General features: G+C 36.8%; 1 protein-coding gene across 9 annotated transcripts in view; it reads right to left on the bottom strand.

Moving 5' to 3' along the window:
* mast4 (microtubule associated serine/threonine kinase family member 4) overlaps positions 1–18,332 on the bottom strand; it is a 193,720-nt gene that overhangs the window by 103,340 nt on the left and 72,048 nt on the right. Inside the window, exon 1 of one of the 9 annotated variants that reach the window (XM_069187105.1) lies at positions 15,433–15,532. The exons of the other annotated variants lie outside the window; for them this stretch is intronic. Within the exon in view, the coding sequence (XP_069043206.1) occupies positions 15,433–15,471 (39 nt within the window). The 5' untranslated portion in view covers positions 15,472–15,532. Of the gene's footprint in view, positions 1–15,432; positions 15,533–18,332 lie in introns of those variants that run through there. 9 annotated transcript variants of the gene reach the window in all.

Here is an 18,332-nt window from a genome sequence, read left to right as displayed (position 1 = left end):
ATGTCATCAAAGAGGCAGAAATGTCTGTTAAAAGGCCCACTCTGCAGGATTTATTAATAATTCTGCTTTATTTCTTGTTTTCTTATCTATCTAAAGAGGAAGAAGTGTACTTTGAATGAATTAGCAAAATGCTGAGTTGCCAAAAAGAACACAGCATCCCTTTGAAAACCATCATCCTCCATCCTTTCTTCATTTCTACCACTCAGGTAAAGAGACATCTCTGAGCCGCGCTTCATCTAAAATATTCACAAGAATAAAGGAACATCAAAGGCCGATTTTTTGCCACACATCTAGCTCTAAATCGATGTGCAGCAAGCAGACACTCACCAGGCTTAGCCGTCTAAAACAAGATAACCATACGATAAAATACAAACCAGCCTGGACTTGGTCTAAAAAGCTTGAATTAATGTGTTTTAATAAAACATTTAAACCTAATGTTTTGGCCATGTATAAGAAAGTTTCTTAGCTAGCCTTTAAAACAAACGGTGATGATTCAGAGTACTATTCCAAAGACCTTAAAACTGAAGTTTAATTTCATTTTGTAATGAGAAGATTTTAAACCTTTCAAAAGCAACAACCAGAATGGCAGAACACCGTTAATGCCGTTCATACAGAACACTTTAATTCTGTTTTTTCTTTGCTCCTGAAAATACCGTAATACATCACTGAAGTATAAATAAATCCCTGTGATAGTATGTGCCAGTGTTCACTATCAACAATCTGAATTCAGAAAACAACTACTGTACATCAGAAAGATACAGGGGAAGCCTTTTCAATAAGATTACCTAGCCAAGCGATGCTGGTTGTGCACTGTCAAAGACATATTAATGTACAAATGTAAATGAAAATCTGCAACATTATATTAACAGGATAGACTTACACAAGATAAAGGCAAAGCGATGCTTCCCCTGAAAATGAGAAACCTCCCTCTGAAATCAAACTGCCAGTCATTTCCTTGTATGTTTATCACTACAATGACATACATTAATAATAATGACAGCACCTAAACAAGGATATGGCAACAAGGTACAATATGTTTTTTCTAAATGTAAGCACATTGTGGTCCACAAGCTTTAACCAGTGGGGCTTAAACATGTGGTTTGGTATCATGTTATTATTTTCAAATATTTTATTTATATTTGAGTAGAAGTAAAATCTTCAATTACCTACTCTACTCTTATCGCTGGGACATCCTTATTATTATATAGAGCTCAAAAAGAAAAAATTCTGTAAATATGTAAGAAATAATTATTGCCTTTGAAAAGAACATGTAAAAATGGAAAATATCAAATGCAAAAACAAACAATAATGGAACTCATTTCTTGTGCGAAAAGTTAAGAATTTCAGGCAACAGTGACAAACGTACTGAAAGGTCTTTTGAGCTGAAGTACAGTGAGGCTTAAAAATAGAATCACTTCTTTTAAAAAACCACCAGCAAACCAGTTTAGATCAAAGAAAAACAGCTTAAATCCCAAGAGACTAAATACATCTCGCACAACTGAAATGTTCAAGAACACATTTTGCATTCCTGTTATTTTAAAATGATTTCTGCAGCTACCTGATATTGTCATGCAATGCAGCCTAAGTATAATAATTTTCATGGATTAACAGTAGACTAGAATCATTATAAAGTTATTTTATTATACTTAATAATACATACATTTTTATTATAAATTAGTTTTGAAAAATATATTCTAACCTACTGTAAATCTTCACATGTCCTAAAATTCTTGTTCAAGTACCATATTTTTAAAAAATAATATAGTTCAAATCACTGCAACCTCTGCTGAAGTAATTATTACAACAAGCATAACATATTAAAAGTTTGTACTTTCCATTTAAATTGAGATTAGATTATGAATACTGGTAACATGAAGAAATGGCCCGTCCTTCACAGAAGCAGCACAAAGGACTGTGCTTCACATGAGCAACTATCAGAGACAAGGCTGCTTTTCCAAACAGCATCCCTAGAGACCACCATGACTAACAATTTGCATTAGGATTGCCAAAGACGTCTGTTCATAGAAGAATCCCAAGAATTCCATTCCCGGATCATCAGGGGATCAAGAGAAGATCAAAGATCATTTAGTGAACACACTACATTTTAACATATTTACATGTTCATTTTAACGATCACCTAACATACCCTGAAGTAGGAACTGTTTTTTAAAGTCTAATTACACTGATGATGTGTAATTTAATAATGATATGCTTACATTAAAAGGTAAAATATAAATCAATCTTAAACAGACAAATTCCCAGCACCATCATATTTCTTTAACCAAAATTAACAGTAGAGGACATTCATTTTAAATGAAACTTTTTTTTTTCTACTGCCTCTTCATTCATTTACATGGGGAGAATTTTCTTAATGCTTCTTTTTTTAATGTACAGGTATTAGACATACAGTAAGCCTAAAACATACTGTACAGAAACTGTAATTCATGGATTATACCGTTAGAGAGGGATATTGACAGTGACTGCTGTACTCAAGATGGACCACACATCCAAAACAAGCAAACGCACGCAGCCAATCATCTGGTCTTAACTAAGAGGTGTCTTGCCTAAGAGAGTAAGGTTATGTCAATATTTATGCCACAAAAGAATTACATCATTGTAAAAGTCCATTTACGCAATGGCATTCATGAGTTAAAACGTTGTTTATTCAGTTTTTAATATTTGTAGGGATAGTAAGCGCTATGAATACATATTTTTCTGTCCCTATATGCATAAACTTCATAAAGATGTATAAGTAACTAGAAAAAAACATTGGTGTTTATTCTTCTTGAAATGTAATCATTTCTCTGTGACAGATGGGGGAAAAAAAAACTCTCTGTGTCAGCCGCTAAGGGCAGCAGTGATTAAGGCTCTGGAGCTGTAACGGGAAAGCTATGGGTTCAAATCCCAGGTGCAGTACCTCTCTTATACCCTTGAACAAGGTACTTTACTCAGACTACTCCAGTAAAACACACTGCTGTATAAACGCACACTTGTAATTGTACAGTACGTATTCATTGCAAATGAACTTGTCTGGTTAAATAAAGGTACATATATAATTCTAATCGGGCAGTGAAGTGAGCCTCACTGAAAGATTGTGCGATGGCACCAAGATCAATACCACACGTGATCTTCATAACATGTGATGTGGGATTTATAGACTGTAAATCCAAGCCTAGACATGCATTTTATCTGTCCCATCAATGGGACCTCTTATAAATTTCTTCAAAACAGGCAATCCACAGTGTGTGGCTTGAAGCTGACAATGAAAAGACGCAACACTAATGATTTTATTTGCATCATCTTCAGCAGAGCAGAGTCATTGTCAAATGTCCTTCTTTTTCAAATTACTTTTTACATTGAGTGAATGTGGGAATCCTATGGGGGGGGAAAAACCTTCATACACAAGACATCTTCCTTTTGTTTTATTCTACATCAATGGGCTTCAGCAAAGATTCATAAAAGTCTTTTAACTGATACGGACAACAACAAAATGTTTGATTCCTATTTTCTTTTCTTCCCTGTTCTTATGCTTATGGATGCATGCTCCCAGAAAGTCTAACCATCCTTTTCATGGCTTACTATGCTGTCGGTGCAATAGTAGTAGAATTAATAGCAAGTACGACGCATTCAATAAAGACAGGTTGGCAGTTTAAATTGGTCTGAGCTGGTTGAACAAACAAAGCTCTTCTTCAATGGATACAAGCCAACTGTGGTTACCAAACAGTATGTCACCAATTGTGTCAAACCCCAAAACACCCCCTGTACTTGCTGATTTTTGCTATTATTTGAAGATATTTAGTAAATAAACTGAATTGGAGATTAAAAAAAAAGGTTGCAGAGGAGAAAAATAAGTCAGTGGGAGTAATTGGCCCTTTAACCTGCACAAAGCAGATGGGATCCTGACGTTTCATTGCATCCTTGGAGACTGCAGTAACCCTATTATCGGCACCGTGCCCTAAGCGTGTGTAGAGTGTGGGGGCTCTGGTGAATGATGTATGTTCAGACTATCCCCTGGCAGGTTTTAAACCTGTGACCTTCTGGTACAAATTATGCCCCCTGCTCCCTACGCTACTCACTCAGAGCCTAAAGAAATGGGAACTAGGGTCCTCCTCAGCTAGATGAGTACAAGCAGTTTCAAAAATAATAAAAGTTAATCCAAAAAACAAACACTTCAGCATCTGCATCACTTATAAGGCTTCCCTTTAGTGATAACCTTTGAAGTCATGGTGTGGGTCACACAATTAACAGACTATTCAAAACAAAAGCCTTTCAACCCCCCCCGGGGTTGCTTGCTATATTGGGTAAAAAGAAGACAAATTCAGTGGCAACAAACATAGGCATCTCAGAAACCCAAAATGTAACCTTGACTAAAACATGACCGTTTTGCAATTTATAACAGACAGGGCAATATTGCACATGAAATGAAAGATTCTGCTTTGCTTCTTCCATTGTTGTTTGTGTATTAAGAAGGATATGTTCAGAGAACCACTGTCTTCAGTATCCGAAGATTTATTCAGCCGTGGGTAGCACCTGTGAAATGAATAATTTATCGCAGGCTACTCTTCGGAATGATCTCGATCTGTCTAATGTCTCTTAGCCCCGGTTCACAGCAGAGCCAAAGCAATGTATGGGTACTGTCTTGTAAAGAGTTCACAGCCTTAAAGGCAAAAGAAAATTATCAGAAATGAACTCAACTTTATTTCTATTCTCTCCCACAGTGTCCTATTATTTCAACTACACACAGACCGAAAGAAAAATAATTTTATCTGCTGATGGGAAATAGAAAATCGATACATTGCAGGAGCACACATGCATGGTACTTCTGAATTCTTCATGTCCTGTTTTTCAAAGCTTTAGACATCGTTTTCCAGTTAGAAACCATTCTAGGGAAGCATTGGAAATGCTTCACTGAACTTCTTCTGGCACCGAATATCATGATTTTCTTTTTACATGGTAGCCAGTCAAAATTACAGGGACACAATTTTACTGAAATGCAAGTAGGAAAGGAAGGAGCAGCATAAAAAAAAAACTTTCATGTTTTATATGAAAGTTTATTAACCTTCTCAACATTGTGGAAGAATCTCAATTTCCAGGGGAATTTGACTCATTGTTCCTGGAAAACTGGTTGATATACACATGTACAGTAGTGTGTATATAGTATGTGCATATATGATAGATACAAAAAAGTAAGTAACTCTTTCCTCACGTTTTTATTCTTTTCATGCTTGGAAAACCAAAATCTTTCATTCTTCACAATCGTCTTATGTGCAAATTGTCAAAAGAAAGTGAATCATGAATTATCCTTGCTATAGGCAGCAATCAGCAGCTACTGCGCACAATGTTAAAACTGTGCCATTCTATGGTTATCCATTGAAAGCTAATCATTACCCATGGTGTATTTATCTTTTCCTATCTTAGCTTTTCTGTGATACCTATCCCACTACACTACTACTGTATGCGACTTACTGTAAATTCTTTGTCAAAACCCAACTTTCTTTTTTCTATTTTTACTTAATTTGATATCCATATAATAATAATAATAATAATAATAATAATTGCTTACACTTATATAGCGCTTTTCTGGACACTCCACCCCACTACAGGTAATGGGGACTCCCCTCCACCACCACCAATGTGCAACATCCACCTGGATGATGCGACGGCAGCCATAGTGCACCAGAACGCTCGCCACACATCAGCTATCAGTGGGGGGGAGAGCAGAGGAATGAAGCCAATTCATAGAGGGGGATTGTTAGGAGGCCATGATTGATAAAGGCCAATGGGAAATTTGGCCAGGATGCCGGGGTTACACCCATACTCTTTTCGAGAAACGCCCTGGGAATTTTAATGACCACAGAGAGTCAGGACCTCGGTTTTACGTCTCATCCGAAGGACGGCGCCTGTTTACAGTATAGCGTCCCCGTCACTACACTGGGGCATTAGGACCCACATGAGCCGCAGGGTGAGCGCCCCCTATAAATTAATTATATATAACATAAGTTATAAAATCCCTGAAACATTTATAGACATCAAGCAACCAGTTAAATAGAAAATAGTTTTTCAATGTTAGAACTTAAAACTGCTGCCATGATGACTTCAGAAGATCAAATTGGTCAAATATGAGTTCACACCAGATAGATTAAACAGAAACCAAGTGCCATCTTAATATTTTAACAAAATGCAACCTATATTTATGAATTTTCATATCTGCATGCATATATATATATATTTCAGGCTGCAGAATAACACGTAATATGTTTATTCCATGCTGAAAAGAAAAGAAAGAAAACGCAACATTTCGGCCATGGAGCCTTCTTCGGGTGTGAGGAAGGCTCCAGAGCTGAAACATGTTTTCTTTCTTCTCTTTTCAACATGGAGTAAACCTATTACTTGTTCCTTTGCAGCAACCCACCTTAACTATACAGTATATTTTAGGTCCATATTTTTCACTTCTATTTTTTTAAAACAAGTCAATTTGTACAGTTTATGAGAATCTTAAACAAAATATTAAATTGAGGGGTTAAATTTAGGAACTGAGGGGGGCAATTCAGTTTGAAGTCATTCACACTGTATCTGCTTTGAAACTAAGAGTAGAAAGCAATGTATTCCTTGTCTATTGTAATACATGTAAAAAACCCCAACTGTATTCACACAGAAAGCAAATTTAAGATGCCAGACACAAGCACTCTTGTATTGATTTTTGTATTTTCTACGGAGGATAAGGTGATCTCAATGGTAAACTGCACTATTACTGTGGAGACGGTTCTTTGATACAATATGCCACCAGTTTAACATTTCACCTGATGAAAGGTTACTGTCTGTGACATATATATCAATGAGCCACTTACAGAATCCCAGGATGATTAATCCTTATTTTTACTCCCAACAATGGATTCTTCGGCAGGAGTTCCTTCCCTATCAGTGGTTATGCTCCACATTTCTAAAAGCCAGGTGTAGCTATTTGATTTCTAGGCAGGTAATTTATCCTCCTCGAAGCAAGAGTAAAAGAAAATATATAGCTGAAGAACAAAATGGAAACTTAAATGAGCAGAAAAATAACTCACGGGAAGAAAACAAGTGAACTGATTTAATTTTTAAGTGTCATAAAGATTAACTAGATCCAAAATTAGACATACTTTAAAGGACTATCTACAGATTGTTGGCCTTTAGCTGAGAGTGGCATTCCTTACAATAAAAATCAAAATACCAATTTGAATTGGAAACACTAAATATATTGAGAAATTATAGAATGCAGTATATAAACGTTAGTATTAAATGTATGATATGATGCACATTTTTGCCTTTTTACAACAGCATCTATTTAAAAAACAATTTTCAAAATCATTTTTTTCCAAAATCAATTACAGTCATTCAAAATCAAATCTTCCATTACTGTCTTAAAACATTTCATACTTTGGAAGACATCGCTCTAACTGCTGCACTTTTGCTATACTGTACAGTATTACATATATTAAATGTAGGTTAACTTAACATTAATGGAAAATAAACCTAGAAAAATGTACTGTAGGATAATATTGTATACTGCAGGAAGGTGAAACATTCTAGCTGTTAGTATTTTGCATTTAAATTCTGAGTTCCACATTTAAAAAATGAGGTTTTCCAATTAAAAATCAATATTAGTGAAGTACATCAAATTCACCATGCATCTCAACTTGATTTTTTCATTATTAATATAACACGGATTTACAAATTGCCTCCAGATTAAAAAGTATGAACAGTAACATATACAGTACAATTTCAATTAGGACATAAAGAAAACAGTATATACATTTTCCTGAGATGTACACCATTTCACCACGTGAAAGTGTCATTTACATTACACCATATTTTTAAGAATGGCACCAGCCAAACCACTTGTAATGGCTAACCTAGGTACTGTACCTAGAAAGCAAAGCTGTACAATTTTGCACCAAATACAATGGCAATTCATACTGTTCTCGATAGTTAGGGCTCAACATTCACTCAACGCTACAGGAAGACAGTTGGACTGTTTTATATCTGGTATAGGTGTAAAGGGGGATGAACTTGATTTGCTAAGGTTTTGTGTCCAATTCCCCTTGGGTGTGTGTTAAATGTAGAAGGATAATGAACTGCTCTAGAAATATAAACTTTTGAGTCAATAACATACTGTACAACAGTGGAAATCTATATCAGTGGCTCCTTTTGGGAGAACTGTAATAATGGCTATAATAACCCACACAAAGAGTATAGAGGAGAGAGCACTACATCCCAATTTTCTTTTGACACTAAAATTGGTTTTGACCCTGCATGTCACTAAATCTTAGCATTCTCTCTTCTACTCTATTTGATACAACTAGTCTCTGGAAGCACTACCACACACACACACTTTAAAGCAATACACCACAGCTATATGTAGAATGGGAAAGCTCAGTTAATATTCTCTTTCCAAAGCAGCAGGCAAAAATGTCTCCCTGCATTAAAATAAGTTCTGTTATTCAGAAGCAAAATTTAGAACTGTTGCTTTTTTCATATAATATTCTTAAAGGATCAGCTCTTACGTGTATTAAGATATTCACTGGAGTTATTCAACTGGTTTCCCTTTGGGCTTTTAGGTTTCAATATTCAGTGTGATATACTAATGCCCGTAAGGAAGCAATAAAGGAGAAATATTTAACAGTAACTTAAGCTCAGGAGATAGTGTATGGACCTTCAATGAGCTATTTCTCTTCTACAACAAACTTTAAAATGTAAAGGGGTGGGGTTTGTTTATATTCAGCACAGTATCATGCTGTGTGGCATGGCGTGTAACTGTCAGACCAAACAGAAGGACTAATGATAGTGGTAAGAGTCTGATACCAAAGTCTTCTGCACAGGCAAATAGTATCTCAGGAGTAACAAGTAAGAGCAGCTAGACACTTCTGCACACACTGTACTTCTCTACAGAACAAATTAAAACAATATGGGAAAATCTTTTAAAAAGGACGGTGTTTATACAAGATTATCCAAACCTTTTGACAATATACTATAGCTCTGTTAAACTGTTACAGAAATTAAGACTAATCTTTCATTTGTGGTGAATAAAAATCATTCGTTTTAAGACAAGTCACTAATAATTGTCAAAATTAATTTAAAAATGTAAGATTGTTCTTATCTGAAATGCAACTGACTAGACCTCTTCAATACTCTGTATAAGTGATTTTTATCATTGTACCTCCCACCATTTTATCTTAAAAGGATATCCTCATTTCTTCAGTGAAAAGAAGTGCTGTGGTACGCGTGTGTACAGTATGCATCTGTCATACTTCTAGCTCTAAAATGTAAAATACTTGAGAATGCGTGCTTCGTTTCTCCCAATTCTGTTACTTTAATTAGGCTTTGCCTTATTCATAAACTTACATTAATTTATATTCCCACTCACAGGATTTTAACTCCTGCCTAAAGCCCCTTTATCTCATGCATTTCAATTTGATTATGCCAGTCTAACAGCCTGATACCAAAGTCTGCTGCATAAGGCAAACAATCCCTCCAGAGTACAGGTAAGGGCAGCTAGACACTCTTTGCATATACTGTACATCCCTGCAGAACAATACTGAAACTCCTGTGTTTTCTTTTTCCAGAATGCATTTATGTACATAGCAATTGGATTTATTCCTCAGTAAATTTCTTCAACACTTGAGAAAGGGCAGAACTTGTCACATCTTTAAAAAAAGAGGAGAAACGGGGGATATGAAAGCAGTGAATTCCCAAGATGGCTTTGATTTACTTTAGTTTTGCACTGCATGTGCCATTGCTGCCAGATGTCTTAAAACCCATCCAATTACCATCAAACCTGCAACTGCTCCATTAGCCAGAGGAGTTCCTGAACAGTCTCCTCAGGCATGGTGTACTCCAGCTCTTGGTTACACACAGCAGTCCTGCTATAGATTTTCAGACAAACTGTTGAACGGAGGCATGGGGACTACAGAAAGTATCCAGAGATCTAGTTGTTGCTCACCTCGCTGATAAATGGCAGTTTTCCCCTGATTAGAATATTATAAGAGCACTATTAAGTACATTTTTTTGTAACGATCTGTTTTAGAGGATATTCATCATTTTGAAAGCAATGATCCTATAAGAAAAGTTACCTGCCCTCTATAAAAATTCTCTCGTGTCTTTTTCTTAGTAAGAGGAACTAACAATACAGAAAAAAACAACTATGCAGGCATAAGTCAATGCCACCACAAATTACTTCATAACTCATCAGCCTCTATTTAGTATCAAAATGATGTACCCATGCAGGCACCATGATTAAGAAATTACTTTTGCCACAGCTATTTTTTTTTAATATCTGTTATAACAGAAAATACATTTGTCAATACATTATTGCAGTTGCAAGTAATGAAATTGATAAAGATGTGCCAAGAACTGGGGGTATTTTTACACAGTTTCCTCTGCTAAAACAAGACTTTAAATGTCAACAGTATATTCTAAAAAGCTATTAGAACAATACATCAAATTCAATTACATTTTCCTGTTTAGAACATCAATGAAAACATGTTCCATGCTGCCCATAATTGTAACACTAAACCACCTGAGAATTCTAGTGTGCTTATTTCTGAAACTTTAATTATACATCTTATATCATGCAACAATCTATTTATATTAATTAAGCTTCAGCAAAAAAGTACTGGATCTAACAGCTAGGTTAATACTAATCCTTAATGCTAGAGACTCTCCAGAGTGTGTCTGATGTGGAGCTATGCCAGTTGTACAGGAAATGCCACTGATTTCAAAAGAAAGGACAACTTTAAAGGCAAAGCAATGAATGCAAATTAACTTTTCTTTCTTGAAGTGAGTGTGTATGCTACAGGTTTTAGCCACAGTGAAATAATTGCATTAATAACAGCATTTGATCAAATCCCCATGCATTTTTAAGATCAGGAAGTTTTTCTCCCCCTGTTACAATCTTCTGTCTCAGTGTTTATTAAAATATTTCAGACTCTGATAAACAAACTCTCATGTTACCAAAAACATTGAAGCAAAAGAACAGATCTGTAGAAAACTAAACAACAGGTAATAAGCCTTGTAGAACTGTACAAATTGCACTAAATTCTAAAACAAGAATTTGATGTGCCAACATCTTTAGTCAATAATATGAGGGTCTATGCTGGATTATACTCTAAATATACCAAAGGTTTCTACAGCCTTATCTAAGTGAAGGTCAGAGTTCTAATTTCAGCAGTGCTGAACGATACAGTGACTAGGTTCTCTTGCTCTGCTTGCAAAAATAACCACAGCTTCCTCCACAGCACAGCTGTTTAATTCAACACTGTAAAGCATTAATAATCAAAGACTTCCGCTTCACCAAGCTCTCTTCTCCTGTACAGTATGTGCAATGCATCTGGTTATAGTAAAAGGTAACACTGTCAATTTTAGCTCATGCAACTGTCAAGCAAGCTTTAAATCTCCATCCTACCTTAACTGTATAATCTATACCACAAGTTGTTGACAAGAAGAGCCATACAGTGTTACTACTAGCTACTTGGTCTTATCAGTCAAAATAAAGTATAAGAAAGCACTTTAGAAATGCAACAATATCAACTTTATCATGTAATAGCAACCAATTAACCGATATGATGATGAGATGGAAAACGTTTGTAGAAACGATCCTCACATCTTCTCTTCTAAATCTCATTACCTCAAAGCATGAAATGGTAAAGGATGTGACAACTCATGCAAAGCAAGAAATATGTGATTGTGAGCTTGACCCTGGAGAGGGTATGTCTGTATGCGAGATCTGCTGGTTAGGCATGGGGGAAAGAAAGGGAATTCGCTATGGGACACTTTCCTTCATATGGGTCCATTCATTCATTCATTCATGGGCTAAATGGCCTCCTCTACTTTGTAACCTTTCCTAGGTTCTTATAACTTATACTGATCTAGGTAACTGTGTACAATTTTTCATTGATTCCTATCATCAGATTTGGTTGCTGCAATAGTCTTCTATGATGCCCTCTTTTAGTATGGCTAAACAGTCCTGTTAGGCAGCTCTGCATGACTACAGCTTTCATGATTCTGATGATCATTGTCTCATTTTCATAGGGCAGAGCACAAGTGCAAAGGAGAAAACACACAACCCGGAATCAAAGTTTACCAAGGTCCATGTTTCCAGAGATCAACACTGTTTTGATGGGAGCAAGAATGTAATTGTTTGCAGTCCCATTAATGCTGTTACAGCAGACAACAAAAACTGTTACGGCAGACAAAAACTGGCTCACCAAAAAAATAGTGTTGAGCACAAATCAGCACTTTTTCAGAGCATATGAAAATATATTTTAAAATAGACTAACAGGGGCAGTCAAGTGTACATAGGGCCCAAGATCTAAAATTAAAAGCACATTTTAAATGACAGGCATTAATTTCAGGAATACAGAAGAGCATCAAACAGCAGGTCAATATTTGGTGAAGTCTGTCTATTTTTATGATAATATCTATCGAGTTATATTTTCCATGAACAGTGAAAACAATTGCTGACAAAGCATGTCTGTTCTAGTTTAACTAGGATAATCTTTATTGCTTTTTATGAGGAGATTCGGGTGATGGTGAACAGAGGATTATGTTTATGAATTCACATAAAAATCTAAAAAAGCTCAATTCTTTTTCAAGGACTGCAATTCAATTTTTTTTTTTAAATTTGCAAAATGCCACAGAGCATTTTAATTTCTGAGCTGCAATAAAATCACACCAACAGTAGCTTTTTTCTCTTTTTCTTCATACATATACCTACACTGAAGTCATTTCTAAGTAACCTGACCTCTAAGGACATGTGCACAGCTGGTGTGGCCTCTTATTAACTTGACTTCGGCAGAAGCCCTGTCAATGAGGGTCACCATGGCAAGGTAAAGCAGGCAAGTTTCAGTCTGTCTTTCCAAACTACACAGTTAAAATGTCTTGAGAAATGACTGTAAAAGGAAGACAGTAAAATAGTGGGATTAATACTGGTTGGTTGTAAATGTGAATACACACAGTTTAAGACACATCAGAATACCTGGCAACTCGCCAGTTTACATTCTACGAAGCAGCACAACCCTTCCAAATCAATGTTGTTAACAGACTTTTTTTTTCTAAACTATGAACTATTTTCTTCTTTAGAAATTTCTCTACCCTGTCCCACCCCCTTTCGTAAAGTGCCCAAGGAGTAAAACAAAGATATGTCCCCTGGTTTGCACCAGCTATTTCCTATTAACTTTGGATCAGGGGATTCTAAGTGTTGCTTGACATTTTCATTTTTTTCATCAATTTAGAATCTTCTGTTTTTTTTTTATTCCTGCCCTGATTTCAAATAGCCAATTGCACGTTTCTCACAGCTTGGCTTACAGGCTATGAACCCTGCGACCACAAACAGGGGAGAATGAGGGAGTGGATGCAGGCTTCTCCCAATCCACCCAACTTCAAGCCCATCAGCAACACAGCCCTGTGCTTAAGCCTTAGTGCCCACTGGAGAAGAGGCGCATCACTCAACTACAGCACCGCCTTTCTCCCAGCTCCAGGGTCACCATGTAGCTGAGAGCTCGGAGAGCTCCAGTGGAATAATCCCTACCCTATTGTGTGCTGCCACTTGGGATATCCCAGTCGTAATGGGCTAGCAGCATGACTTGGTTTCAAAGAGATGACCACAGAGCTCATCCTGCTCTTGTGTGAGTGTCTTGACCGTTTCTTTCACTCAGGAGGTCCCCTGACATGTTCCTGCCAGACGAGTTTCCCCGTGCAGTTCCTAGGGTGTGCCGGCAACAACACTGCTTCTACCCAGGAAACACTGACAATATTAATTCGTTAAACCATCAGGCTTCATGAACTGCTTTCCTTCTTGTTACACAGGGCAATTCGGTTGCAACTGTTCTTCTGAAGACAACGAACTTAAGAAGTTAATTTGTTTGAAATTAGCATGCACAACAAAGAGGAATAATTAGCTCCTTTTAATAAATCTACCAGTTGGTAGCACCTGATAAATGAATGTGCTAGTGCTGTTCAACTTTAATGGCTAGCATGGTTAAATGCCCTATAAGGGATAAAGAGCATTTTGAAAAGCAAAACATATCTCCTAATTTAATTGTGTGAAAAAATGACCTTCAAGTTAAAAAAATAAAAAAGTGACTCTGTGGGAAGTTATCTGACTTGTCATAAGCATTTTTAATAACTGAATTAAAAGTAGAAAGGAAAGGAAACATTCTTCAAAACCTAAACAGCACTGTTTACCCTTATAGTTCCTTTCAAATTTTTAGGACACAGAAAATTAATTAGGGGATTTCAAAATCAATTTCTAAATGTAAAAAACCTAATTTAATGAATGTGCATTCTCAACCCCCCTCCCACAAACTACTCCTTTATAATATACTGTATATTTGCCACTGCTTGACCTACTGAATTACCTTTCAATTTTAGAGGCTATAAGACCTGTAGTTAGTTCTTGATTCAGTCACAAAAGAAAAAAGTATGTTTAGTTACAAAATAACATTTAAAGAAAATGGCCAGTATTTAACTTCTAGAATCAAACAGGATTCCCCCCTTCAACCATAACAAAGATAAACATCCCATTCATAATTTTGAAATTCTACACCTTAACAGTTTTAATTGCTTATCCTGCTTTAAACTTGTTAAGTTCGGTTTAAAATGCAGCTCGTGCTAAGCACAAATCTGCCCAAAACATTTACACTATGAAAGAACAGCAAAAGTGGAAAAATAACTGAATGATGTATTATTAATAGTGACCTGGGTGCTGTGAAACATGCATATTCAATACTGGCTCGGAAAATGAACACAAACTTCTGACAGAGCTGCAATATCTTAATGACAACCATGTAACAACTGATACTTATATCTCCAATCACAAAAGAAACCCTTTCAACATTGAGACAAAGGCACCTTTAGTTCATTTACATGTATTCCAAATGTCATACAAATGTTTTCTAAGGCAGCCAAAGAATTAAAATGTTTATGAAAAACAACATTCCAGCATCAATACTTTCACTGAAAAAGCTTAAAGAATAATTAAAAGAAAGTGTATCTACAGGCAGTGCACATTACTCAGTCTCACAGAGTAAGAAAAAAGGGAGCAGATTTTTAGTTTGCTACATATGAAAAACTTAAGTCATTTCATGTAATGAAAAGCATTGCAGCTAAAAATGTACAGTATATGGCTCTTGTTTTCTCTCTTATCCCTCCAATAAACATACAAACTATAAAATTATAAAATGACTTCAATGTGCAGGTGCATTTGCCACTGTCCCCACATACACACACACTTAGAAGTACACATTTCATACCACATCTGAACCAGCAAGTGTTAACATAAAGGTTTAAAAGTCCTGATTGAAATCTATTCACACAACCCACCCCCTCGCTGCACTGAGCTCCTGAAAGAAGACAAGCACACAGTAAAACGAGAACAATGTGGGCTGATCTGTTTCCTACCTGTAGCCCTCTGCGCCTCAGAATGCTCGACTCATCCATGCTAGTGTCTGGGTCCTCTCATTCCTCCCCACAACAGTATAGCCATGCTGCACTGCCTCAAGAGCTCTCCACGCTAAATCTGATCTTAGCAGCTGCTAAACACTTACATCACAGCTTATCTGATTGGAGACGGGAAGTCAGCTGATGCTCCCCTGGTTATTCTCTCCAGTAACTTCAGGACAGTGTCAGTGTCGGCTAGCAGTTGTGTTTAACACAGCAGCAAGTGGGCCCTTGCATCACGCAGATACTGTCGACACACTTCTGCACCCTGGGTGACCATTAAATCAAAGGAAATCCTGCTCGGATTGTTTAGCTCCAGCAACAATGTAACTGACATCCTGTCTGACTGAGCTCTTACAGTGAACCTATTCTTTCTTCTCTCTCTATAGATGGGGGGGGTCACATTTGTGGGTCAAACCGGACAAGTAAATCAGCCAGGAGACCTTCGGCACAGACAGCAGCTGGTCCTGAAGAGGAAATAATCACAATAAACACGGGGACACAGCTGGGCGGCCATCCTACACTTTCCCGGCATCGGTGTGTTTCAGGTGGCAAGTGAATACAGGGGTCTTAGCAACTCTGACACTGCACACGACACTACAATAACCGACCATCACTTTCACATCAACGCTCGCATTCTCTCCATCCCTCTGAAACTCAAGTCATTTGCATAACTATATCTCTGGTGTCACTTTCAAGCAGCAGAATGCACCGGGTTTTTTTTTCAAACCATTACTCAGTCGCTGGTTATTCTAGCAACCTTGCCAGGATACATAATCAGCCTTCATATGCTGAATGTGAGCTCTCTCTGCTGCACGGCTAACCAATCTGAATTATTAGCATTTAGAAAAATAAGTTGTGTGATTTCCATCACGCAATTTCCATCCAGCAATTTCACAGTCTGTTTCAGCTTCTGTTTTCTTTGCTCTTTCTCCCGGTCTCATTTCAATTCATTGTGACCACACTCTGAATATTAAGTGGCCCCCCTGACTTGCACTGTCTTTCCAGCAGAGCTCAAATCATTTCTGTTATCGAGTGCTAACAAGAATGACAGCCACCTAGAGCTGAAAAACACAAAAGGTCAAAGAGGTGACCTGAACGTAAACTTTTTCCCCACCTGGACTGTTTGCCCAGAGTAATAAGACTTAATATGCAGGTTCCAGATATGGAAAAAAAAGTCTTCATGAATTCAAAGCATGGTGGTGCCTAATATAAAGATTAATTTAACATGCTGAGCCTTCAATTAGATACAAACACAGATTAAGAGGACATCAGCTCTGTCTGTTTAAAGAGTTCATGACATTAAATAGCACGGGGAATGAAAAAGGATTATTTAACAGCAAATGACTATTGGCAATAAGTACATTAAATGTTCCCAAATTTCTGGCACTTAAAAGAAAAAATAGCAATGCACATACAAAGAAATCTAGAAATATAACCATTACATGACTAAAAGAAAAATAAGTGCAGCAAATAGATGTGCATTACAAACAGGAAAACAAATCTCTTTGTGGGAGATCCTGACAAAAGTAAATTGCAAAATATCTGCAAATCAACAGTTATGTCTGTTGTTCAAAGTCTATATTTTAATGCAGTTTTCTTCCAAATTGTAAAAAAATCTCATTTGTCACAACAGAATAAATAATAAAGCATCGTCCGGGGGGTGGTGGACATTATCTGAACATAATTACAATTGTCAGAAGGGCAAATCTACTGTAACCAACAGGAAATCCCAACAGAGTGTACCGTTCATTAGTGGCCTGCTGCCATGAATTCAGACTTTTGGTGCCTTAATCGCATAGTACAGTAGATGCATTGTTTTGCACTACTTCGCTGCAATCCAATGAGAAAGGGTGAGAACTGATTTGTGAACAGGGAAGTCAAGAGCTTTGGGATCATTTCCTCACAGCGGGTGGACTGCCTCCTCTGTGTGACGGCCAGAGTGGTTTCCTTCCACAGAAGAAAGGAAAAGGCCCTTTACACTGCTAAGCTGAAATGCGCGCCATTAAGAATGCCAGAATGAGTGTGGATATTCCATCCCCAGCTTCTTTTCTGCAGCAGTTCAAAAGTACTGCAGGAAGGGCATACCAAACACTAACAGTGAAACGGCGTGGCCCAAAGTGTCTGAGGAACACTTTTATAATAAATCTACAGAAAAATAAATGTTCCCTCTACCTATTTTCCACCACAATGCATTATGGTGATTACAAAAGGCATAAAAAAACATACTTGTACTGTATAGTCATTCAGATGTTTTTGGTGTAAGCCAGTTATTTTAAGATTGATTTCAAGGTTCTGTTCCTGGAAGGTGACCTTGAACAAGCAACACTGAAATAAATTATTTTGTTTTAAGTTATGGAATAAGTGGCTATATGCAGTACTGTAAAATAGTAGCAATACCTTTCAGCTTAAGGCATGTACATCAGGTGAATGAATGTGCACATACCAGAAATATAGAAAGAAGTTCAACAAGGAACCAGAAGCAATCTATGAATATAGACTACCCTTTTCTTGTCTGATTAAACCGTTATCGCAATTTATTTCCTAATTCTGACTACTTATTGCTTTGCTAAAAAAAAGCCTTGAAGGGTACTGCATAAGAAATATAACTTGAAAACAGTAATTGTATGAACACAGAGTTACTGTGGATTATTTTATCCTTTAATAATGCACTCCCTTCTTGTGTCAGTTCTGTTTTCTTTGTACAAACAAACCAGTAGAAGAAAGCACTATCTGTTAAGGACATCGCCTGCAATAATAATGAAGGTGAATTGGCAGACATTGATGAAAGCTCAAGATCAGGATTATGACAATCTTATCTCCAAATCTGGCATGAAGAAAGTATTGATTTCCTGTCAGAC

Source organism: Lepisosteus oculatus, chromosome 3, assembly GCF_040954835.1.
Source record: "Lepisosteus oculatus isolate fLepOcu1 chromosome 3, fLepOcu1.hap2, whole genome shotgun sequence".
Taxonomy (NCBI): domain Eukaryota; kingdom Metazoa; phylum Chordata; class Actinopteri; order Semionotiformes; family Lepisosteidae; genus Lepisosteus; species Lepisosteus oculatus.
The sequence above is the reverse complement of the archived record's forward strand: the minus strand, read 5'-3'. Positions and strand labels throughout refer to the sequence as shown.